The sequence below is a fragment of the Protopterus annectens genome, chromosome 10.part0 (genome assembly GCF_019279795.1).
Source record: "Protopterus annectens isolate FY-2018-M chromosome 10.part0, PAN1.0, whole genome shotgun sequence".
Classification (NCBI taxonomy): domain Eukaryota; kingdom Metazoa; phylum Chordata; order Ceratodontiformes; family Protopteridae; genus Protopterus; species Protopterus annectens.
This window is the reverse complement of record NC_056744.1, coordinates 1,367,808,975-1,367,836,641: the sequence shown is the minus strand read 5'-3', so window position 1 is coordinate 1,367,836,641 and position 27,667 is coordinate 1,367,808,975. Positions and strand designations below refer to the sequence as shown.

Below are 27,667 nucleotides of genomic sequence, written 5' to 3'. Positions count from 1 at the left end.
GGGAATCCATGTCCATCTTTTGCACTTGCACGTATGATTTTAGTGCCGTGTGAAAATGCTGAAGAATCCTGGACTCCTAGTTGAATGGGGTGCTGAGGCATTCAACATTGCCTTATCATTTGACCCAAGGATGAGGACTCAAAGACTCACAAAAACAGGTAACAATAGGTATATCTGAAACTGAGTGTGCATTCCGTGCCTGCATTGGAAGGAGGGAGTTAATCCTCTTAAAAAATGTGAAGGCCAATGCTGATCTCAACAGCCATGAGGAGATCCCCGTCATTGCTAACTCCAACATAACAGCACACGAGGAAGTCGACTCCCACATATGAACCCCAAAACAAATGGACCAGATCCAGATGGCTCTGACACTGAGACTGAAGCTAACACCTCAAATGCCAAAGACACCAACATTGAAATTGGCATCAAACGAGTTGGTGCTGATGACTGTGTTGAGGACCTAGAGATAAGGGTTCAGTACAGACAGAATCAGTGTCAATTGCTTTGGATGCAAATTCAGAATAGATGGATCAGATCCAGTCAGGGCCAGAGGAGAATGCATCAGAACAGCTGTCTTCTGCGATACTGCCAGTACTGAAATAGAAGTGTGCTGATATAAACGTATCTGAGTTGGGGATTGCTAGGTGAAGGTTTACTGTGTTCTTTCCTGATTGAGAGTTAGTTTAAAACTGAATCCTTTTTGACTGTATATAAACTTTGCATTTGTGGGGTTTTGGCTTAATTGCTCAGAGCTGCTCATTGTCTGGCAACTCCTCAAGAAAGTTCCAGTGAATCTGCTAATAGCTAAAGCAATCCTCTGCTAAAAAGAGGAGAACTAGTGTTATTTTGCCCTTCTGTTGATAAAAGTAATTGCATTTTATTAGTTTTTCTGTGGTGTTTGCTATATTTGCTGCACTTAAAAATCTGTACTGTTCTGCTGTTGCTTTAAGTGTATCTTACACTATATCAGATAGTCAGGGCTGTTGTTTCTAGAGTGTGTGGTCCTCTTATGCTAGGGATCCAAATCAGCCATTTTACATTAAGGTTTTCTTCACTCTTATAGTATAACTCTGCTGATTTAAATCTATATGGGTTGGGAATTGCTAATGGATGGCTTATTGTTTGCTTTCCTCTCAGTAGTTAGCTTAAAACCTCTTCCCTTCTGCCTGAAAACAACAAGACTAATTATTGCCTTAAAATCAGCCTCAAGTTTGAATAAGGCTGCTCTCCATGCTTTGACAGTTAGCAGTACCCTGTATAGATACAAATGCTTTGATGATAAAACTTCCCTAGATTAACTATCACTGAAATCATACCCAGCACCCTTCTGCTCTAGGAGTGATCTCCCAAAAGCTGCCTTCACAAACCACATATACACGCAACAAAGCAAACAACTACAACACATAATAATACAAACAAGTGTATCAATATACAAGCCCATGAGGCGAAACACAAGAAAAGCTAACGTACTGGTCATAGGAGACTCCATAGTGAGACACACAGATGTGCCACTCTCCAGGCTAGATAAGAAGAAGGTTACTGTTAGCTGCCTGCAAGGTACCAGGATCCAGAAGATCACACAAGCATTCAAGTCACTCAGCCACAAGTACCAGTATGTCTGTGTTATAGTCCATGTGGGTTTGAATGACCTGAGACATACCTCGCAGGACTACATGAAAAGAGACATGATTGAGCTTTCAGATTATCTGTCACTGGCAGTTATGAGCCTAGCCTTGGGCAGTATTCTACCTTCACCAGTGATGATGCCACAATGCTAACAAAAAATGACTGACTTTAATAATTGGCTTATGTTTTGGTGTCAGTCCAAGAGGATCTAATATTTAGCAGCCTGGGAGAAGATAACTGACAAGCCATGCTGTTTTGTCAGAGAGAATCTGCACCTGTCTCCTCTAGGCTTTCGGATACTGGCAAACACTTTATTCACCCCATAGTGCCTTTTTTTAGGCAGTGTCAAAGTATCCAACCTTCCAATATACCAAAATCCTCTTTTTGTAAGCTCAAGGTACTGCTGCTCAATACTAGGAGTCTAAACAAGAAACTGCACATCCTAGAAGCATATGCTTCACCTTGAAAAATGCTGACAACTGCGCAGTTACTGAGACTTGGTTCACAGCCGTGGAAAGCACTCTGTCCATGCAAGACTACAACACATTCCATATGTTCAGACCACCAATTGAGCAAGAAAGAACCAAAAGAGGATGTGTAGCCATCTACATATAGGATAAATACACCTCAAGACTGGTCAAATAGTACGACTCTCTCAAACTACTCCATGTCCAATTAATCATAGGCACATTACCACTAGCTATAGGTCCCCAACCATGAACCAGGAAAAAACATACTGCATACATGCACTTACTGGAGTCATTCACCATGCAGCCCAATACCTTATTCATGTGTGATTTTTAACTATCCCACCACTGACTGGGAAACATACAGAACCAATAACATGCAGGCTCACAGGCTATAGGATTTTGTCAATGCAAATGCTCTGATATAGCTGGTTGTCACACTCACTAGGGGCTCAAATATCTAGGACATAGTACTCACTAACATGGGGGAGCCTTGCATCCCCACATGTGAAATGTCCTCTTTGGTAAGATTGCACCACACAATCATCTCCTTTGAAATAAATATAAAGCCACATACCCCATCAAACTTAAAAATGCTAAAGAATGTCTGCAAAATAAATTATCACCTACTAAGTGATTGCATAAGAAATTTCAAAGCTTCCTTGAATGCAAAAAATGCAGAAAGTTATGCAGAGATGTACACCAATATCCTGTATAGTCACTTAAGCAGTTACATAGAATCGACAGTACAGAACTGGATTAAACCCGGGTCTTACTGGAAAAACAAGTCACCCTGGTGAAACCCTAATATAAACAGACTATAGAACAAAAGAAAGACAAAAACTAATGTCCAAAAATAAGGGGGAACAGACTGAAATCCCTCACTAGTCTAAACAAACAAATCAGAAATCCGGTCATGTCCTCAAAAGCAAATTATGAAACAAAAATAGCCTCCCTATCCCAAGAAAATCACAAAGGTTTTTTTAGCTACATGAAAGTTTTAAGAGGAATACTCAGCTATGCACAAAGCTGGTTGTGGATAGCACCACCCATACTCAAACAGAGGAAATAGCCAATCTACTAGCTGACCCATGCTCCCACCGGTTGTCCCGCAAAGTATACCTGCCACCATTCCTCAGCCTATTATCTGAACAGAACAGGTCTCTAAGGTTAGAAACACAGCATGAATAGGCCCTGATAACATGCCAGGTTGCCTTTTAAATAACTTAAAACATAACCAAGCAGACCACTTAGATCCCTTTTTAACCACAGCCTCCAGGCAGGTTATGCTCCGGCAGAATCGAGGACAGCAACAGTCATTCCTCTGCACAAGGGGACACCATCAACTGACCCAGAGAATTATAGATGCATAGGCCTGACTAGCCTCATCTGTAAGGCCATGGAAAGGATCATCATGGACATTATCAACAAGAGCATAGATAACCTCCAGACTCAATACCCAAACCAAATCAGATTCATTAAGGGTAGATCATGTCTGTTAAATCTGGTTGATGTCTTCAAGGAGGCCAACGAGGCCATGGATGAGGGAAAGACTGTGCATGCCACTTACCTTGACCTGGTCAAGGCATTTGACTCAATTCCACACTCAGGTATTATGAAAAAAACTCTCTCAACTGGGCATAATCCCCTATGCCACCAGATGTGTAGACAAATGGGTCACCAACAGGAAACATATTGTCAAAGTGTGTGAATTCACCTCTAAAAAGAGGTCAGTCACCAGTGGCATACCACAGGGTCCTGTACTATGCCCTTTCCTGTTCACTATTTATTTCTCAGAAGTCAAGGCAAATGTAGATGACCCTTTGCTGACCAAGTACATGGATGTCTGCAAATTGGGGGCAATTGCTGAATCCCCAAACAATATTGATATACTGCAGAAAGGATTGACACAGACAAATGATTGGTGCCAGAGACATGGATTGAAACTAAATGCAAAAAATGCATAATTATTCCCTTTGGGAAAGCAAATATACCAACTAATTACACTATTGACACCACACCCCTAAGAGTAGATACAGTGGTATGTGATCTGGGTAATCAGGTTGACAGTAATCTGAACTTTGACCACCATGTGTTCACAGTGATCAGAAAGCTTGGCATCTAGATCAAAGGACGTTATACTTCTATCGTACTTGGCCACATCAGACCAATAAACGAGTACAATGCACCCTTTTGCATGTACGTCACCAGATATCTGCAACAGCTGGAATGACCCCAGAGGTTTCTCACCAGGAAGATACAGGGTATAACAAAATAAGTCCTATATGCAAAGATTGAAAGCTCTGTCACTGTATTCTGTCTCCAGCAGACTTCTAATGGGCAATCTGTGCCTGTCCTACAAGGCAGTCTCATTGAAATGTTACACATTTGTAAGTCAAACCGCATGGGGTCACTCATTCCATGGATCTTAACTTGGCCTCTGACATAAATAAATCATGTTGGAGTGATTGATACCCCTTTTCTAGAACAAACTTCCCATTCACATGAAGCAAAGCCCTTCCTGATCCTTTTCAAGTGCAATCTAGATTAATAGATGGGTAATCGCAAATTTACTTCTGGGATGGTACCCATGTCCCTCATGGACAGAGGCAAGCAGTATTAGATACCATAGCATAGGCTCATACCTCTGTGAACTTTATTCTACTATCTATTAAAAATTTGGAAACTCTGGTTAATATGGCTAGTCTTGTAAGGGCTCTTGGGCTACATTCTGGAATTTTGTGTCTACAACAGGAGTATTTTTGAATCCTGAAGCCTAACCCAAAAGTGAAAATACAGACAACAGCCAATACGTAACAATTTAAAAGGACTAAATGGTTAAATGCACAAAAAAATGATAGAATGATAAAAACAGAAAAAGTTTAGTGGAAAGTGAACAAGAAATTATAAAATGATACACTTGTCTGATGAGCTCTGTGGAGGACATCCAAAGCTAAAAGGTGGCAAACCAGATCTGTGGGCTATGAGGGGACTCGGGTATAATGTAAGATAATGGAAGAGTTTGCACACTGGAGAGCAGAAGTTGCTGACTGGATTCTGCCATCAGGCAGATATTCCCCTCAGTTGAAGTAAATTTACAGGAAAATATATGATCATCCATTATAAGGCCATTGTATTCAGGGCTTTGTGATTCAGGCTTCTGTAAAGTTTCTGAAATAACCCCATTTTTTACATACATAATACAAACATTTATTTTTTTCTCAGACCTTGATTAAGCCACTCTTCTGTCCAGCTCTAAAGACATTTTTCTTTTCTCTCTTTTTGAAAATTTATAAAGAAAAAAAACACTAATACATCACACTCTTTGCTGACATACTTTAACTAAACAGACTAAGATGACAGATATTTGAGCTTACAAATATATTAGACTCCCTTTACTAAAGTTACCAGAAAGATATATCAGCTTGATACACTGATCATACCAAAGATCACACAGAGGGTTATAGCTTCTGTTTACCAGAACAAAGGTGCATTCTCTTAGTTTAACATTGTAACTTATCTCATGAGTCAAATAAGACATTTATTAGGCAGAGCAGTTGTAAAAATAGGTTCTTAGAAATCTCAGGACATGTTAACTTGGCCAAGCCTCATATATAGTTACATTACAAAACTGAGATACTTAAGCACCTAGCCTTGAATTTGGTCACTGTGAAACAAAACTTCATGGAAGCCTCCTACAAGAGCTCCTCATCAACATGCAAAGGTAAAACTGTGTACAATGTGCTTCCCACCCCATCCTTCCGCTGAGTTGCTGAGTTGATACCCCCATATTAAAGAAGAAAACTACAGCTCAGGTCTTGTAACAAATACAAATGATTTCTTATGCATACATCACTGCTATAGTCAGTAGCATAAATCAGGATACGGACAACATTTGTAAACCCTAGCAGCAGTATGAATTTCAATTTGTCATCTGGAAATCAGTTGATGGCGCTCTGTTTCAGCCATATGAAGATGAATTAATCTGGATGCTACTGCATTTTTTTACCAGATTATTGGAAACTGTAGTCAATGACATCAATTTATATAACCTTAGAAGGAAAATCTTGTGAATAACAACCTCCTAGGCTGTGCAGCAATGTATAAGGTTCAACAAAACAGCAAACATTTGCAGTGATATCTGTTCTACATACTTAGCACACTTCATTCATAAACAAATGTCTTTTATATATACCTTACAAACCCATACAGTGACCAGAAAGCCTTTATATTGACACTACAGGCTGTCTAGTTCAGACGTGTCCTCCGGAAGAAAATAAATAAAAATAATGGTATACTATAGTTAAAAATAAAATATTGTTTGTTGGGATAAATGAAGAAAAAAACCCATAAAAACAATAAAACTCAATGTGCAGTTCAAGCACCTCTCTGGCTTTACCCCAAGATATAAGCTACTTCCTGAGTGCAGGTTCACAAACGTCTGCATCATTGTGTTGCTTAACATATTTTTATACTCAATGCAAGCCTTATTAGTACTTATCACAAAGCACTTTGTAAAACAGATGAAATTCAAACAAACAAATGGTGAGTTAAAGTTAGCAAAAAATCTTTAAGCAAAAATATTAAATATATGTGGGCATTCATTAATGATTATTAAGATACTAATTTAAACCACATCAAACAAGTAATAGGATAATAAAAGTAATAAACACGTGTATATATTTTTCAGAATTACAAACAGCTGCAGTTTTGTAGTGCTTCACATGTGCACAGTCATGCTGAGGCATCAGGCATATGTGTGTGTGTGTGTGTGTGTGTGTGTGTGTGTGTGTGTGTGTGTGTGTGTGTGTATATATATATAATATATATGTGTATGTATATATTTATGTTGTACGCATACACATACATCTATAGATAAAATAGACTAAATCAAATACTATTTCAGAAAACTTACTGGTTTGTTGAGCTTCGTTTGCTGCAAAAAAAACAAAAGTATTCAGGTGATTTAACTGATATGTTATTAAAACAAAATCATAATACAATTGAATTTTGGAGTTTCATTTTGACAAGCTATATATTTTCAACATGAATGCAATAAAAATAACACAGCATCTGCTTTTAGCATAGTGTTCATTATATTTTTCCATTGTTCAGATTGTTTCATTTCATTATGGTGCCTTTATTAAGATTGCCAATCTGCAACTTTGAGGGACATTCTCATAGACTGTCTCTGCAGAATGCTTTTACCCACTGTAGTTTCTGCATTTATTATAAACAGCTGCACTAAAAGAATAGTTGTAAGTGACGTACACTGAGCCCTCATTCCCCATTGATGCTGATAAAAAAGGAAATGATTGTCAATCATGAGAGAACATTGGACAAAAATGTATTCTCACCCTCTAGAGATAAATTTAAAGGATTAGAGGATTAAGGCTGTGAGCTGTAGTTCCTATAGTACAAGGTTTGATTCCCATAGCCCTCATTTGTCTACTGTGTGACCTTGAGCAAGTCACTTAATCAGACAGCACGGTGCAACTGTTGATTTGGGATAGCCTTCTCAGTGGTCACCAGGACTACAAGCCTAGTAAGTACCTATAAACTGTGTTTATATATCCAAGTTAAACAATATTGCACCCACGTCCCCACACATATAAAATATAAAATATATATATATATATATATAGAGAGAGAGAGAGAGAGAGAAACAGACCGATATAGAAATATATACCATCTAAGCCCATACTTTAATCGGAAAGGTATTCACTCACACTGTGGCTGTATATTGACATTATAGGCTATCTACTTGAGAACTGCCATCTTGAAGAAAGTAAAACAAGAGTTATACACCTGCCATAACTATACATCTGGATGAGCATGTCTGTCCACTTCAGCTATGAGATTAATGCCATCAAGCATGAAGCAGCAGGGCATCTGAAATGTTTCAAGGCTTTTTCCCCTTCCTATTTTATCTAAAATGCTATGCAAAACAGCTTCCTCTGCTGGTTTCTGTTGCTTGCTCACTAAGGTGGATGAAAATTAATGAGAATAAAACTAAAAGTCTTCTGGCTCATGTCAGGAAGTCATCAGGGGAAGGAGGTTGGGCATGCTTATGAGGACAGATCTGATCTTCCAGCTCTAATGGTATGGTAAATACATAACTTCTTGTATTTTATTAGGTGGTCCATCACTGCCAACAGCTTATTGTCCTGGGTGGTCACCTTAATAGGTGTATAGCTCAGATTACTGTAGCCCTAAAGGAAGATGGATATCTATAGATCTCATCCAGTTTATAGTGCTGTATGCGTTTACTGTAGCCCATTTAGCAGCTGCACAAACAACAACAAGGGATGAATTTTTGAAAAAGGCCTAAGGTGTAGCCACTACTCTGACTGACTGAGCTCAAGGCAAAACATGACAAAATATTTACTGTATTTTTCATATAATTTCTTAATACCACCACTCAACCATCTGGATAAACTGCCCTTAAACACTTTAGAACCCATTATTTTGGAGAAGCTAACAGCTGTGATTCTTTCCTTCAGAGGCTGATCTTATCCATATAAAATCTAAACTGACTGCAGTCATCTATACAGTGCAGCAAATACTGACAATTTTTAGCAAAGTTACAAAACAATATTGTCAATTTAACGTAATGACTGGGATTTGCTTCACTAATTCTATGTTTGAAAATAAGCTTGTATTCAGTGACACCCTATCGTTATCAAAAATAAAGTATGGAAAATAAACAAATAAAGCTCATAATTCAGAAATTATTCTAACTGAAGCTATAGCCACTGTAGAGTGATTTTCATGATAGCATACTTCAAATCTGTGATAGTAGCTGGTTCAGCTTGAGGAGGATTGAATTTCTCTAGAACAAAATACAAATCTCTTTGAAGGGCAGGATCTTTAAAAGGAGATTTAATAAGGAAAGAGTATCTTAAATTTCTTGTATATCTTCAAAAATAAAAATGCAAGAGTGCAAGAAGGTACTACTATTATATTAAAATGCCAGTAAACATGAAAAAAAAGCACTGGTATGTCCTAAGTTTGTAGCGTTTTTCATATCTATATACTTTCAATTATGCTAATGAGAAAGAGTTAGAACCTGGGAGAAAATTGGAAATGGCTTTACTTTAACAGAAGAACATCATATTCCTCTGTCAATGATCTGAGAAGGATAGTCTAGTACTGAGAGCACAGGAACTGCAAAAGGGTCCAAACACTGGAAAGCACGTCATACTTAAAAGCATGTCCTCTTACTCAGGGCAATAGTATGCAAATGTACTACTTTGTCAGGGTATGAATACTTTTGGGTGATTACTGTAACTGAAAAAACATAACTGTAACTAGAAAAAACATGTGGTTAGTCACATGGAGTGGAGGCAGTGAGGAGGCTTGCCAAACGGATGGACCAGTAGGGTTAGTACTCAATGACATCAGACACAAAGGCTTCTCCAGAAGGTGACAACTGAGCAGTATCAAACATACCTGTCAAGGCCAGAAGGGAGGTATGAGAATGAATTTTTCACCTTCTGCAGGAATTTTGGAATAGGGGGAAAGGCATTGCAAAATACTTTTATCAGTGACAAAAAATCATCCCCATTATTGCTGGGCTGAGGGACCACTTGTAAAGCATCAGTAAGTAGTGGCTGACTCTTGTGTACTAGAGAAATAGCTTCCACTTGAGTCACTGGCAATGACAAAGTATCCTTTTGACATGGTGCATTCCCATGCCCTCACTGCTTCTCAGTGGGGGTGGGAGTAGGGGTGAGTTACTAGACAAATGTCATGTTGTCAATACAAATCGCTGAAAAACCCTGTGGTAGGGAGTCCTGAATGACATGCAGATTGAGGAGGATCTCCAGAATGCCGATGTGGACCCAATTCTATGTCCTTAAACCATAGACCATCTGCCCTTGGCAGTACACCCCTATGCTAGGGCACAGCCTTCCATGGTAACAGACACTGCAGAAGTGAGAAAGTGAAACTGTGTGGCCAAACAAAGGTCTGTAACATTAAACTACAATTTCAGCTGTGATGAGTAAGCCCTGGAAATATTCACATGTTGTGTTATGGGATATATTATCAGAAATAACTGAACTTACAAAGCCCATTGTTGACATCTCATGCACAGCCTAGTAGACAGAACCATGTGTAAAGTTCCAGCCATTAAATCTAGTGTTTGTAGACATAAAAGTGCTGTGATTGTCTGAGAATGAAAGATATAAATACCAAGTATTGTAAATAAACATGATACACTTACCATAATGACGCATCTGGATGAGCACATATATACAGTCAACAACAGCAGGATTAATGCCTTCAGATGTTAGTCAGCTTGGCATCTGAAAACTTACCCAGATACTAAACCTCCCCCCAGACACATTTTTTAATCATAATGTTCCACTGCGTGATTTTCCTCTCCAACTCTTTGTCATGCCATGCTATGGCAAATCAGAAAAAGTGAAACAATGACAAAAGGGATCTGTGGACCAAGTCAGCAAGAAAGTAGGGGTATGTTGATAGGCATGGACCTCATCATCCTCATCTATCAAAATGGTGACTAGATAACTTTATTAAATGAGATATGGGATCCATTCTTGTCAGTAGCAGGACAAAGCCCCAAGCTTATCTTCCTAGATGATTATCTTCATGGTAATATACTCTAATAACCATGAACCTGAAAGAAAACATGGATGTAAAAATCACAGCCAGCTGGTAGTGAAGTATTCAGTGAAGTCAATATACCTCTGCAAAAATACCACCTAGGGAATAGAAATGCATTTCTGAAACAGGCCCGAGATGCAGTCACTTTTATAGCTGGATATGCTGCAAGTATAACGGACTGTAATTGTTTTTATGTCTGTTGGAGTAGTTAGAGATGAATACAGACAAGTTAACTGACTGATTTAGGTTTATTTCAGTGGTTACCTCAGACATAAGGGAAGTATGGGTCTGCAATGACACTGTCCTTGTGGAAGACTATAAAAAGTCCCTTGATACATAAGTCCTGTAATTCAACAATTAATATAGAACCTACTGCCACCAAAAAATGATCTTCCAAAACAGGTACATTAATTTGACTTTAGAACAGGTTCAAAGAAGGTAGGGGTAATTTTCTTGGCATGAAATTAAATCTCATGGATGGGTATCATTCCTAAAAACTGTCTGAATGTGGGCTGCACCTCTTAAAACGGCGCTGCAAAACTTCAAATAAGCTTTAGATTAATTATTGGGAGCTTGGTGGAACTGAAATACAGCAACAAGGAGGAATAACTTAGTCAAGTATTAAGAATTTGAGAAAGGTAATCTAAGACAGAAGACACAGGAGATGTAAAGGGACCTTCTTTGGATGGAGTCCAAATAGAAAATACTGTCCATTTGCTTTTACATGTGTTTCTTTCTATTTATTTTTTTCCATTTATTTTTGTATGTTTTTCTAGTAGTGAATCTCTCTGAACAAAAATAAGGATTTGAACCACCATCAGCAAGTATGAAGAGTCCTTGGTTATTTCTGGAACATGGAATAATCATGTGGGTAGCTACAAACTGTGAAGGTCAAACTGAGTCTTTCCATAAGGGTGAACATGCAAAGATTAGAAAGGTCTCAGAGAGGTTTCTCCAAAAGCTGTTTATGCTAGAATGTGGCTGTGAGAATGACTCTGAACTAATTTTCTGCATTAACTTCCCAATAACGTGGATAAGGATGAAAACATAAAGGAGACCAAGGACCATTTCTAGACAAAAGCATCTCTTGTTATTCATCCTGCTGAAGGATCAGGAAAAAGCTGCTGCATCTAGTAGTAGCCACTGATGCAAAAAGGTTGAAGGAGGGCTTCGCAGGAGACCTTCCCCAAAACAGTCAATGGTAATCTGTGGGAGGTTTAAATATGCAATGATTTACTTACTGATATAGATATTTATTTATTCATTTATCTATTTATTTATTTTTGGCTTGTTTGTATGCTTGCTTATTTGTTAACCAGGGTAGAACACCAATCAAAATGGGTCATTTTCAGGATCAGCCCTGCAAAATTTGTCATTTAGTCATTGAAATTATGACATAAATGCAAAAGAATTAATACAGCAGCAAGCAAAAAAGTCAGTACTATAGTGTTGACATCATCATCACTATCTTCTCCCCCTTTTTCCCAGTTTCTACATTGGATCAGGGTGTCACATCAACTGTCATCATCTCTCTCAATTCAGCCCTAATCTCCTACCTTCTTCAAAATTAATGCCTGACTCTCAGAGGCCTTCTCTCACATAATCTGTCCATCCATCCATCCATCCATCCATCCATCCATCCATCCATCCATCCATCCATCCATCCATCCATCTCTTTAATGGATGCCCTCATTTTCTCTTGCCTTTTTCCTGTCTGTCCCACATATCATTCACCAGAATGCCTTCTACTTTCCTATGCATGTGCCGGAACAACCATAATCTGTTCTTTTTCACCTTTTCTGCAACTGGAGCTACTTGGACTTCTGCTCTGATGACTCCATTTCTTCTTTTATCACAAAGTGTGCTTGCTACCACCTAGCTTCCTTAACTGCTCTGCATTCACTGCCCAGATTTCTATATCATACAGTAGTACTGGTTGTACCACTGTTTTGTACACCTTACATTTCAGATTCATTGGCATTCTTCTGTCAAATACTACCTCTAACATTCAGTTCCAGTTGGCTACAGCCCCTGTGTTCCTAGCTTTGGCCTTCTCTTTCAGAACCCCCCCCCCGATCCTTAACCTGTTCCACTATCTTTCCTTCTGTCTCAATTTTCAGCTTCTTAGAATTCCTAAAACTGTAAATTATAAAGAAAAATCTCCATGGTGAGTCCTAGAGTAACCCACCCTTCAGGAGGAATTACACGTATTAATTTAAAAAACTCTAGTTTCTGATAGTTGAGTATCCTTGTTTTAACAACCTTTCCATTTGGTGGCATTACAGCTGTCAAATCTGTACTCAGTTTCATCCTGAGTGCTTTCTGTTTTGCATTTCATTTCCTACCATCTGCTGAAGATCTTGTTTAAAGTCAGACTGTAATGCCACATCATATGCATACAAACAGCATTGTTGATCTGTCCTCTCCAACCTGTTTGTTAATGTAGTCCATCACCAGTATGAACATCAGTGGGCTCAGAGCTGTGCACTAATGCACACCCACTCCCACTGAGAACCCCTCGGTGAGTCTGAACACTGTCCATACTTGTGTCATTGAGTCCTTGAACACTGCCTGGGCAAACTCTACATATCCATCAAAAGGAGGTTATTAAGGAAAGATACCTTAGAATCCTCAATACTGTGGTGGTGGTGCTGCGCATTGTTGCCTCACAGTAAGACATTACCCCATTCGATTCTCAGTTAGAGCGTGTTCTGTGTGGCGACATGCGTGAATGGGCCTTCCTTCGTTGAAGGTTGTGTGTCAGGCCCGACAAGTCGGCACGTAAAAATCTACTGCCAATCATTAGCGGACCGGAGTTCCGTTGTGGCGACTCCTAACCGGGAAAAGCCGAAAGACACAACAACAACAACAACCTTAGAATCCTCAATGAAGGCTGTAAAGTGCAACTAGATATGAAGCTGATATGGAAATATGGGTCTATATTAAAACACTGAAACCTCACTTATGGGAATACCTAAACGCCGACACATAAACAGCGAACAGCGAGAACACCGAACGTCCTGAAGCATGAAATTCAAACTATCGAATTTCCATATTTGGCCAAACCCACCACCCGCCACGTACTACCTACCCAAACAAAATAAATAATCCACACTTCCCCATATCTACACTTCACTCATATATCACATAGCCTAATCAAACATTCACTACACACAAATGTATCTAGCTATAAACAAACAACACCCAACTACAGGAAAAGTGTAATTTACGTATATATTCAGCTACACAACTATATTACTATATAGACACTTAATGTAACCTACTTCTAACCCTATAGTGTAGGTTGCATGTAGTACTATATATGCACTTACCTCAACCCGCACCCTAACCCTAAGGTCAGCAACTATTGCACATTTACGTTAGGGAGCTATACCAGACAAGGGCCAACTATGGCGATTCGATATTTTTAATTTCGCACTTCAGCACGTTCGGTGTTCTTGCGGTTCACTATTTATGAGTCGGTGTTTAGGTATTCGCGTAAGTGAGGTTTTGTTGTTTTAATATAGACCCCAGAAATACATCCATGGGAGCAGTGCTCCACCCTTTTTTCAAATTCAAAATCTATATAAATAAAAATGTAAATGTTTGTTTGTTCAAAATCTTAAATCTCCAAAAGTTCTTCACCAATTGCTTTGAAATTTTCACACAATGTTGCATTCGAATACACACGTGTTTTTATATACCTACTATTATATAGATGTCACACGTTGCATTCGAATACGCGCATGGATTCTATATATTTGTATACAAATATGCAATTTTATATGTTTTTGTTATAACTTTCTTACTTCTTTTTCAGTGCAATTGATCTGCTTTAGTCCATCAAAATAATGCCTCGCAGAAGATCAAACTTAGGTCATCGTACTCGCAGAGCGGAAGCAGTAATTGCAAATCAAACTGAGGAAGAACGGGCATCAGTGAACAAGAGAAACAGGCAAAGAATGGCTCAAATACATGCCGAGGAAGCAGCAGAGTGATGTGCAGCCAGACTTGAGGATGCACGGTTGTGAGCACAGTGATCATGTTCTGCAGCTTCAGATCTGCTTCGTTCTCCTTGATCGACACCAGCGGATGAAATAAATGCTTGCCTGAAATACTGTACTTTGTGGTGACACATAAAGACGTTAAAATTAACTAAAAATATGTATGTCCAGCCGCAAAACAATGGATCAGCTGAGATATTCTCACATCAATTGCTGGAAATTGGGAACGGGAAGGTTCCGGTTGATCTGACCTCAGAACGAATTTCATTGCCTCATAACTTCTGCAATTTAGTGACGTCAAAAGAAGAATTGTTTGAAAAAGTATTTCCCAATATGCAAACCAATTATAAGAATCATGATTGCCTGACTGAACGAGCTATTCTTCCGGCCAAGAACGAAGACGTCTACGAACTTAACAATATTATTCAGTCTAACATTCAAAGCGAGGCATGCACATACAAGTCCGTCGAGACTGTTGTGGAAGCAGATGAAGCGGTTAATTATCCAACAGAATTTTTGAATTCACTCGATCTGCCAGGGATGCCACTGCACGTACTGCAATTGAAAATCGGTGTGCCAATTATCATGTTGCAAAATATCAACCAGCCAAAGCTTTGCAACGGCACGAGGCTTGCAGTAAAAAAATTAATGAGCAACGTCATAGAAGCAACAATCTTGACAGGACCTTTCAAAGGTGAAGATGTCCTCATTCCTCACATTCCTATGATTCCAACGGATATGCCATTTCAATTTAAGAGATTGCAATTCCCAATTCGATTGGCGTTTGCAATCACCATCAACAAAGCTCAGGGCCAATCTTTAGAATTGTGCGGTTTAGATCTACACACAGATTGCTTCTCACATGGACAATTATATGTTGCGTGTTCTAGAGTCGGCAAACCAGACAATCTCTATATCTGCACAGACAATGGAACAATAAAAAATATTGTATACCCACAAGCATTGTGAACATAAACATATTAGAAACGTGCGCTTTCTCTTTTCTTTCTTTTCCATTTAATCAGACTGAGCCACAGCAACACGTGGCCAGGTACAGCTAGTAAATAAATAAAAATGATTATGAAAAAGGATGATAAATGTTAAAAGCAAATTAATTGGATGACAAAGGACTATATACATATGTGAATGTATCAGAAATGTAACAGCAGGATTTCTTATGTGTATACAGGGCCAAATGTTTTTCAAGTTTAGCAAGCATAATATTATAATTGCAATAAAAGATCACAAACTCATTCTTCTTGGAGACATCATTGCTAAAGTCAGATATGATTTGGATATCTACAATGCTGCTACTGTTCTGGAGGAAGTAGGAAAGACACAGTCAACTGATAATCTGGAACTGAGATGCCTGGCTCGTGACTTATTAATTTCACCCAACATCTTCAGACAGAGTAGCTATTACGAAACTACTTAAATTTACCCCTCTTTCAAGCACTAGAACTTTCACAATATTATTGTTACATTGTATATATAGATAAGATCTAAATATCCATCTATGTCTACGACTCATCACTGTGTAAAGAACATCACAGCCATGGACTAGCTAGGCAGCAATGCATTTCACATTGAAGGCAAACAAAACTATTTTTAATCAAAATTATTAAGACATATATATACACACACACACACAAAAATAAATATAAATGTATATATATATATTTATATATATATATATACACACACACACACACACACATATATATATATATATATATATATATATATATATATATATATATATATATATATATATATATATATATATATATATATATATATATATATATATATATATATATATATATATATATATATATATATATATATGGGTGTATATATACACACATACACAAACATATCTTAATAATACATCACACTCTTTCCATCACATTAATAAATCAATCAATTTATGTACTTATATATTTATTTATTTGTTGTCTAGGAAATTCTGACTGGGTGTATCTCATGTCAATATATATATATATATATATATATATATATATATATATATATATATATATATATATATATATATATATATATATATATATATATATATATATATATATATATATAAATTGTATATATAAAATAGTTACATGCTACCACCAACACAAGCAGATGAGGCCTTGGTTTAACATCTCATTCAGTGGATGTCATACTCAGGAGACCACAGTAACCCTTTATACTGCACTATAGTGTCAGTAATGGAAAATTAATCCAACCACCTGGTGTGAGAACAGAACTTACAGCCTTCTGTAATAAAGGTAAGCGCACTATGTGTTGACCTACTGAGACCCTTATTGCCGTTGGAGATCTAAAGTGTAAATAGTCAGTAAAATTAATGTAATTGTTGAGCACATCTGTGTAGGTATGCATTCACAGATATTTGTGTGTGAGTGTAGTAATAGTAATGCGTTGTACTGTATGCATCTAAAACCAAGAATTTAAAATATATAAAGTACAGTTGTGTACACTTACAATAACTGTAGCTGTTCGAGTGTATTCACTGTTGCAATCATTACATTTGGGTAATCTGCTGGCAGGGTGCCCTCAGTCGGCCTGAATAACAAAGTATTGAGTCCTGCATCAGCTGCTGTATCCTCTCCCATGACATCAGGTCGTCAGGGGTATAAAACATGCAGCCAATGCCATTTTATTCAGTTTGTCTTGCCCCAGATGTCAGGTGCCCCCCAAATGGGGAGCAAAAATATAAATATATATAAATAAACAAAAATATATATAAATGCACTTTTAGCAACATAAACTTTACCTTCATCTAAAAGCAAATACACCACAAAGGCTTTAGTGTATAGTGAAGGAAAGAAAAGGTATAGAAAGGGGGATGGTGGGTGGGTAACCCGGACTGCAACAGTGAATACACTCGAACATCTACATTTATGGTAAGTGTACACAACTGTACTATGTTCTTCGTGTTTCACTGTTGCAGTCATTACATTTGGGTAGAATCCCAAATAGGTTTGCCACCTTTTCAAATGGCCAAAGTGGGACATGTTTGGTACAAACATCCGATTTTACAGGCCGACACATACCCACGGTCAGTAGAAAGGTTAGAACTTAACTTTTTTGCTTAAATAAAAGCTTATTCTTGTAGCAGTTTAGTTGCTTATTCTGTTTCTTATAACATTTACGTATTTTAGATACAGAATAACTGTTTTATGCAACTATTACATAAAATATAGGAAATAATTTTGACCCAAAATCTCAGGACATTTGCCATTTTTACAGTTTTTGTCAGGACACAACTGCCCAAAGAGGGACTGTCCCTTGCAATGTGGGACAGGTGGTAACCCTAATCCCAAAGCTATGGATGGGAGGATGGAACTAATGAGCATTAGGCGCGGCTATAAGGCCCTGCAGAAGTGCAGTGGCAAAGCCTGCCCTGGATTTGGAGAAGAGAGGCAAATGATAATGCTTTGTGAAGGTATGAACAGAGCTCCAAGTAGCAGCTTCTAGAATGTCTTTGGTTGGAACCCCTCTGAGAAAAGCTGCTGAAGTAGAGGCAGCCCTGGTGGAATGCGATCTGATCCCCTTGGGCACAGGTTTACCATGGTACAAGTAGCAGAAATAAATGCAGTGGCTTATCCACTTAGAAATAGTCTGCTTTGATATAGCCTTCCCCTCTGACTCTGCAGCAAATGCTACCAGTAGTTGCTCAGACTTTCTTAGAGACTTGGTCCTATTTAAGTAGAATCTTAGTTGTCTGTGTACGTCCAATGAATGCAGAATCCGCTCCCCCTTGTTCTACAGATTTGGGTAAAATGTTGGCAGGTGAATGGTCTGGTTAAGAGCCACACTGGATACCACCTTAGGCATAAAAGAAGGATTGGTCCTGAGGGACACCCTGACCGGGTAAAATATAATAAAAGGCTGCACTGCCATGAGAGCCTGTAGTTCTGAAAACCTTCTTGCTGAAGTGACTGCCAAGAGAAAAGCTGTTTCCAAGATACAAATTTTATGTCCACAGTAGCTGCTGGTTCAAAAGGAAGCAGGGTGAATTTTTCCAGCACAAAATTGAGGTCCCATGCAGGAGTTCGTGATCTTCTGGGAGGCCTTAAATTTTTGGCCTCTCTAAGATACTGTTTAAGCAACGGATGAGAAAAGAGGGCAGGCTCTGTGTTGTAAAGAGCCAAGATGGCAGAGGCGTGGATTTTTATTGAAGAAAAAGATAGGCCCTTGTCAAGCATCTCAGTCAAATATTGTAAAATCTGAGGAATATTGGGCTTTGCTGTGTCTGTTCCTTGGGCTTGGTTCCAAGCACAGAATCTCTTCCATTTATCAGCATAAGATTTTCTAGTACTAGGCCTTCTGGCTTCCAAAATGACATCCATCACAGATTTACTGAGAGGTGTTGTTTGAATAATTAACTGATCAGCTATGCTGCAAGATTCAGAGTTTGGAGCTGAGTGTGCAGAATTTGATTGTTCTGCTGAGACAGTAGATGAGGTATTTGAGGCAAGTACCATGGAGAAAGTTGAGACATATTCCTTAGAAGTGGGTACCAGTGCTGGCGAGGCCAGTCCGGAGCAACTTGGATCATGTTTGGTTTTTCCTGTCTGACTTTTAGTAAGACCTTGGAGAGTAGAGGCAGAGGAGGGAAGGCATAGACTGATAGGTTTTTCCAGCTAAAGGATAGAGCATCCACTTTCCATGCTTTTTTGTGATGAGTTCTTGTGCAGAATTTGTCCAACTGATAATTCTGGGGAGAGACAAATAGATCTATGTCTGGGCTCCCCCATTTCTGTGTTAACATGCTGAAGATTTGGGGATCCAGTTTCCATTCATGCGGGTCCATAAGATTTCTGCTTAGGTCATCTGCCAGAGTATTCTGTTTTCCTGGCAGGAATTGAGCTTGAAGATGTATTTGGTAAGTCAAGGCTGTATTCCACAAGGCCATGGCTAGTCTGCAAAGGGGGTAGGAATGTGTACCCCCCTGCTTGTTTATGTACCACATAACTGTGGTGTTGTCCATCTTTATCAGTAGTTGTCCTGGATGATGTAAGTCCTTGAAGGTTGTCAGAGCATTCTGAACAGCTAGCATTTCTTTCTGGTTGATATGCAGATGCATTTGGTTTGGGATCCATTTGCCCTGAATGCATCTCCCCGCCAGGTGGGCCCCCCAAGCATAGTCTGATGCGTCTGTAGTTAGGGTTTGGGTGGCAGGGGGTAGGGTGAATGTCAGTCCCTTGTTTTGGTGACATGTCTCTGCCCACCAAAGAAACTCCTGTTGTAGGCAGGGAATGAGAGGAATCATTGTTTCCAGACTGTGACAATGTTGACTCCATAAACTTTTTAGGTACCATTGAAGTTTCCTCATATGCAGTCACGCATATGGAATTAGCAGAATGCAGGATGCCATGAACCCCAAAGCCTGCAAAATTTGTCTTGCAGATAACTGAGTTTTTGTTGCCATTTGTTTGAAGTATGTTGTCAGTTGCCTTTGTTTGTCTGGCATAAGGTAAGCCATCTGGGCAGTTGTATTCAAGTTTGAATGCAGGAATGTAATTATTTGAGAGGGTACCAGTTGTGATTTCTTTTCATTTATGGTGTACCCTAGGCATGCTAAAAGCCTTTTTACAAATGCCAGATGTTGAAGAAGAGTGTCCTTGTCCTCTGCTTGAATGAGACAGTCATCCAGATAAGGATAAATCTGAATGCTTCTTTGTCTGCAGAATGCATTTACTGGTGCCAGGCACTTTGTAAAGACCCTGTGCACAGTAGATAAGCCAAAGGGCAGTGCAGAGAATTGGTAATGGAAAAAACCTGCTTTGAAGTGGAGGTATCTTCTTCATGATTCCCTTATTGGGATATGCAGGTATACCTCTTTTAAGTCTAGAGTTACTAACCAAGCATTCCTGCCTAGCATAGGCAGTAGCTGTTGTAAAGTCAGCATTTTGAATTTTGGAATGTCCAGGAACGTGTTCAAAATCGATAAGTCCAGTATTGGACGCCATGAATTGTCTTTTTTGGGTACCCGGAAATGTCTTGAATAAAAACCTTGTCCTTTTTCCTTTTCTGGTACTGGTTGAATAGCCCCCATATCCATGAGGGACATGACTTGTTTCTGGGCCTCTGCCCACTGGTTTTGTGGCAGATCCGGCTATCTGTTTGGAATTAGCAAAGTATGGAAATGAAATCTGTACCCCTGGGATACTATGTTTAATACCCACTTGTCCTAGGTAATTAACTGCTAGTTTTGAGCATGAAGTGCTAATTTTCCCCCCAAGGGGGCTGCCAAAAGGTAAGTGCTTGGTAATGGTAGAGGAAAGTCATTGAGATTGCTTACTGTAGGGTTGTGCTTTGTTTCCTCCAGTTTTGGAGGTGGAGGCACCCCATTGCTTTGACCTGTAAGAACCCTGTGATTGGTATCTGGAGCCTTTTGAGCACCTGGATTTGCCTTGAGTGGCTTTGTTGGACACAGGAAAGGATCAATTTTTAGTAGGCCAGTGTCTACTAAACCTGGGTGGCTGCACTTGCAAGAAATCTTTTACAGTTTGCATAGATTTAGCTTTGTCTTCCATTTTCTTTAAAACCTCTTCTGCCTTATTATCAAACAGAGTATCATGCTGCAAAGGGGCATCCAACAATTTAGCTTTAACATGATCAGGCAGATTTTGCTCCTTGAGTCAGGCATGCCTTCTAATCACAGATCCAGTAATGGCGGCCCTACAAGAGGCCTCCAAAGAATCAAAACCACATTGCAAAGTATGCTTTCCAACCTGTTCTGTTGAATGCAATAATTCCTGTAACTCTTTATTTTCCACCCAATCAGAAATCAACATCATTTTCTGTTTCAGTAAGCCCATAACATGCTGCTGATATGAAACTGGTAGTTTAAAGCCCTGATTGCCAAGGCTGCAGATGTATAAACCTTCTTTCCCCATCTATTCAGCACCCTGGAATCTCTGTCGGGGGGGGGGGTAGGATTTTTGGCTGATGTTCCCTTAAAGTATGCAAAGTCTCTCCAAAAGAGTAATCCTCAGGAGGAGATGCAGATGGAATGGATTCCTGTGCATCAGAATCCTCATAGGGTGGAATAGAAAATTCCAGATCAGAAGAGGAATCAGAAGAAATGGAAACCTGATCTGAAGATTCATAATCAGTGCCTTGCCTAGGCCTCTTAGCAGGGGGGGGGTTGGGAACCCCTGATCAAGGTAATTAAATCCTCAGCCATTTTGATCATCTATTTTTTAGGCATAGGGGCCTGAGCACATGGCTCATGCATCAGTTGTTTAGACATAGAAGATGTTTTTGACCTTGTTTTTGAGGCTGGCGTCGGTTTAATATAAAAATGTTGAGGCCTGAAAACACCCATAGAAGCCGGTGCCTGCTCAGCGACTCCGGACCCATCCAAGGGAGAGACATCCGTGGGTTCAATACTCTGAGAATGTCGCAGCATACCGGACTCCGAATGGGTCTCAGTAGAGGCCTGCGACTCAAAAGTAGTGGGTATCAGGGGCTACGAAAGTGCCTCACTGAGTACCGGTGAACCGGCGACTGGCTTAGGAGAAGCCTCGTTGTTGGTTTTGGACCTCGACGGTCTGCCTCTTTTTCTTTGCATTTTTTGTGAACTCCAGTAGTCAGATATTTAACCAACGACATTTCAGGATAATTAAATCTTGAACCAAAATATTTAGAAGCAAAAATATACCGATGCTTAATAGTGCATTGGTTAAATCTAGCACAAAACCGACAGCAAGGCACGTTGTGATCTGGGACTGGGCAAGGAATACAGTACAAATGAAAATCCTTATGAGGTATTTGCTTCCCACAAGTAATGCAATTATTAACTTTTACTGACATCGGTAAGGAGCAAGAAAAAATTTCCCCAATGGGGTAATTAGCTTTAGTTTGAAGACTTCGGTTCTGAAACTCGAATGCAAAAATTTCAGGAGTCGGCCGACCGGCACTTGCGAACTGCTTCTGCCTCGGGCACCGTGCGGCAAGAAAGACTGAATAAAATAGCATCAGCTGCATGTTTTATACCCCTGATGACCTGACATCATGGACGAGGAGAAAGCAACCGATGCAGGACCCAAGAATTTGTTATTCAGGCTGACTGAGGGCAACCTGCCAGCAGATTACCGAAATGTAATGACTGCAACAGTGAAACACAAAGAACATCTGCGGCTATTATTTATGCATTTATTCAGTCATTTGACCACATTTGGGAATCTGAAGTACACAAAGTTAATAAACTGTTGTTATTGATGGGTCTGTATGTGTCTCAGAGGTGAAATGGATTGTAGTTTATGTCAAAAAACAACATAATTAAATAAAGTGATATGGGTATTATTTGCACATTTATTCATTCCTTCAACCACAGTCAGAAGTATGAGGTGAGCACGTGAGTAAAGTGGCTGTTATATGCAAGTTCCTATGTGTGCGTGAGGTAGGATTGTAATGGGATGCACTACATGGATCTGATGGCAATGATCTGAAATATATTACTGTTGCAATTACATTTTTTTAATTAATTGATATGATCACAAGCAGATATCTGACTTGTGGACATACGGAAACTTGCCTCTTAATTGATGAGTATATCTGTGTGTCGTGTGTGTGTGTGTGTGTGTGTGTGTGTGTGTGTGTGTGTGTGTGTGTGTGTGTGTGTGCGTGCGTACGAGGGTGTTTATGTCTAGGTGTGTGGGATTACACACATTTCCCCTGTATGCATTCTGAATGCAACAAGCTGAAGTATATTGCTGGGACTATTCTTTATGTTTTTGATCATTCTTTTCATGATGGTCAGAGATCTAAGGTAGCTGTAATTGTTGGGCTTATCTTTGTGTGTGTGTGTGTGTGTGTGTGTGTGTGTGTGTGTGTGTGTGTGTGTGTGTGCACGCTTATGTGTTTGCTTGTGGGTGCAGTTATAATGTGTTTTATTGTGTGGTCTTGCAGCAACAAGCTAAAATCCATTTTTTTTTTAATACATCTTCATTCGTCTGATCACCTTCATATTTCTGAAGTGCACAAAGTCAACAAATTGCTTGTAGTTGGTAGGCACATCTATATCTTTGTGTAAGGCTCTGTAACTGGTTGCTCTGTATGTGTCTGACAATGAGGTGAAAAATATTGTTTTATCTATTATTTTTATATTTATTTATTTTTATGATCATAGATATCTTGAAGTATATATAGAGAAGAAATGGACTGTAATTTTGAGCACATTTGTGTGTGTGTGTGTGTGTGTGTGTGTGTGTGTGTGTGTGTGTGTGTGTGTGTGTGTGTGTGTGTGTGCATGTCTGTGTGCCAATCTGTAAATGTCTGTCTGCATGTTCGTGTGTCCTGGTTCTCCGCCGTATACAAAGTAAATTCTGGGATATGATTTGGCTCGCTGTGGCAAAGAATATGATAAAGTGGGTATCTGAAAATGAACAAGTATTGTAGAGACTTCTAAGTCATGATTAGTACTCTTTAAAAACTAGCAGTGCTTGAGGATAGTAACCATAGGTAACATACATAATTTGTAAAATTAGATATATATTGCAAATCTAAATAAATATTTCATGCAAATAAATGACAAATCTGTATCTGTATGACTTCATGTATATATGTTAGCCATTACCTTTTGCAGATCCATATGTTCAGTACTAGGCTAGCTGCCCTAGTGAGACATTTTAAGCCTGGTCAATTTTCCTTTTTGAGCTCAAAATAACCTATCCCATTTGGTTATAGATTGACCTTATCTATCACATGGTCAATAATTAATTATGTATTACCCCTAATGAGAATAACTGGGATCATACCATAGATAATTTTGAGGGGACTCGTGCATGGGATAAAGTATTTAGGAGCTGTCTCTGTACATAAATAGTACAAGGGGCAGTTTTGGGGTAACATTTCTGTTTTGCACCCATAAATCTAAGTTGGGCTTGAATATGGACAGGGATGAACTTTGTTTTGTGTGGTTGGGGAGTCTTTTCCAGAACAGTGGTATCCTCTGTGAGATATACTTGTCCCTCCAACCCACTGTGGTGATGCTGCAGAAGAGGTTTAGATATATATATATATATATATATATATATATATATATATATATATATATATATATATATATATATATATATGGGTCTACTTCACATAATCAAACATCCAAATGTTCGACTTTCATATGGCCAAGACCATATGATCGAACATTTGAATGTTAGAAAATAAAAAAAAATAAACAAAAAAAAAAAAATAAACAGTGCTAGGTGGAGGGCAAGCCCCCCTGAGCCCCCCTACTATTTAAATATACCAGCTCCGACATAGCACTACATTCCGGTAAAGGGAAATCTTCCCATTTTGTGCTCTATGGAGATCCCCATTCAGACCATTCGAACTTTTAAAAGTTCGATCATATGGTCTCGGCCATATGAAAGTTGAGCTTTTAAAAGTTCGACCATCTGAAGGGGACCCATATATATATATATATATATATATATATATATATATATATATATATATATATATATATATATAGATATATATAGATAGATATAGCTATATATGTATATATTAAAATTAGGTCACTGTTCACATATATTCCCACATTCCTGAACAGCTGGATCAAATCTTAAGGGTGTATTATCAATGTAGTACTTCCCTGGGATAGATGACCTCCCAAACAATACAACAATGCATTTTTTGTCAGTTATTGCACCAGTTCCTTATTTGAGACAAACTTTCGTGCAGGATGGCTAAGTCAATCGAGGATTCAAAGACTGCTCGTAGCTTACAGTCATCTGCAAACATAGTCAGCCAGAACCCTATGATATTAACTTTTATTTCTGAAAAGTATATGCCAACAGGAGAGGTTCTAGTACAATACACTGGGGGACTCCATTGGTGAAGGTAACTGTTTTGATTACCTGCATACTGTCTGTGAACTAGTTAGCAGTCTATTGGGTGACACGTGGGATTTTTCCTACTTTATTTAGATTTTCTACTATGCCTGAGTGGGGAATTGTGTCAGAAGCTTTGACCAGATCAAGGTATGTGGTGTGTACCATTTTGCCTTCATCCATTGCTTTGGTAACCTTTCAAACAAATCCACTAGGTTGTGTAAGTATGACCTGCCCTTGATGAATCCAAACTGAGATTTCTCCATTGTTTGGAGGCTCCCATGTCCTGAGTGATTAGTTCCATGATAAGTTTTTCCATGGCTTTGCATATAAGGTTGGTCAGACTTATGGGTCTGTAATTAGCTTGGTCTGTGGAAGGTTCTCCCTTGCACATGGAAATGACTGTAGCTGTTGTCCATTCACTTGATACATGACCTGTATGGAGGTGATTCAACAGTGTTGTCAGTGGTGTGGCTAAATTGGGCTTCATGCTATTTAATACGTATCCTGGGATATTGTCAGGACCCATCAGTGCAGTATTTTAACGTTTGATAGAACGTTTACAACTTGGTCTTGTATGATAGCTGGAGGCAAGCCAGTTCTGAGGGACAGACACAGGGGAGAGGAAGAGGCAGATTTAGAGCTAAATTTACTGATCAGTAGGTAACATCATTCAAAATCAGTTCAGTGAATTTCTGTGTTGTGCTTTTGAGATTGGTAGTTAGCTTAAAACTTGTTTTTCTTTGCTCGTATTTAAACCTCACATTTGCAAGGTACTGCTCTTCACAGAGAGACAGTTAGCAGTGCTCTGTATAGATGCAAAGGCCTAGAAGCTGAGTTTTTCCCTAAACATCTGTCAGTGAAACTCTTCCATGCTTTTCTGCTGCTCTAGGAGCACCTCAGTTACACATTGAGCAGCACTGCCTTTTTGATCATCCTTAGCCTACACAAGGTATAGGTCCCTCTTGTAGTCTTGGTGTTACAAGGATAGCCCTGTCAAATTAATCCATTTCCTTCCCTAATAAAACATACAGTAAGAGCCTGCCATCATGGACGGGCAGTTTCCCATCATCTCTCTGGCCAGCCTGATAGACAAGGGCATCCTGACGTAATGTAGCAATTGTCTCATGTATGTTGACAACCAATTACTCATGAAACAAGCAAATACTTTATGGGGGAAATGTAGTTACACTATGAAATTGAAGGCAAGACTGTCACATGAGGACAAATCGCATTCAAACAGGTTATCAGCACACACACACTTCCCACACTAAATAAGGACATGACACATAAACACACAGTGTGGAGGTACTCACTAGTAACTTACCAAAAGATCAGAGGTATCCCAAATGGAAACCATTTGCACATATAACAATGCAAAAAAAACCAAAAATACAAAGCACATAATAACACATACACCAGTGTCTTAACAAATAAGACCATAAGGTGTAACACCACAAAACCTAATGTATTGGTCTCAGGTGACTCCATTGTGAGGCACACAGATGTTCCCCTCACTGGGCTGGATAAGGAGTGGGTTACATTTAGCTGCCTGTCCGGTGTCAGTATCCATCAAGTCACTCAAGCACTCAAGTCACTCAACCACAAGTACCGGTATGACTCCATCACAGACCATGTGGGAGTGAATGACTTGAAACATACCTCACTAGCCTATGTAGAGAGACATGACTGAGCTTTCAAATTACATGTCACAGGAAGGTATAAGCCTAGCCTTAAACAGCATTCTACCTTCTCCAAGTATGATGCTACAATACAGACAAAAAATGCTTGACTTTAACAATTGGCTTAGCTTCAGGTGTCAGTCAAGGGTATCCACTATCTGTCAGTCTGTGAAGACATTGTCGACAGGGCAAGCTTCTTTGCCAGAGATGGTCTGCACCTGTCTCCTCTAGGCTTTCAGATACTACCAAGGGCATTAGCCACCCCTATTGTGCCATTTTTAGGCAGTGCCAAAATAATCAACCTCCCAACATAACAAAATCCTCTCTAGATACACTCAAGATACTGCTGCTTAATGCTAGGAGTCTAAACAAGAAACTGCACTCCCTGA

The 27,667-nt window shown here is 39.1% G+C and overlaps 1 protein-coding gene across 1 annotated transcript in view; it reads right to left on the bottom strand.

The window, feature by feature from the left end:
- Positions 1-27,667, bottom strand: part of LOC122814279 (receptor-type tyrosine-protein phosphatase C-like) — a 2,027,173-nt gene that overhangs the window by 1,812,297 nt on the left and 187,209 nt on the right. Inside the window, exon 3 of the mRNA XM_044086870.1 lies at positions 7,009-7,029. Coding sequence (XP_043942805.1) covers positions 7,009-7,029 — 21 coding nt within the window. The remainder of the gene's footprint in view (positions 1-7,008; positions 7,030-27,667) is intronic.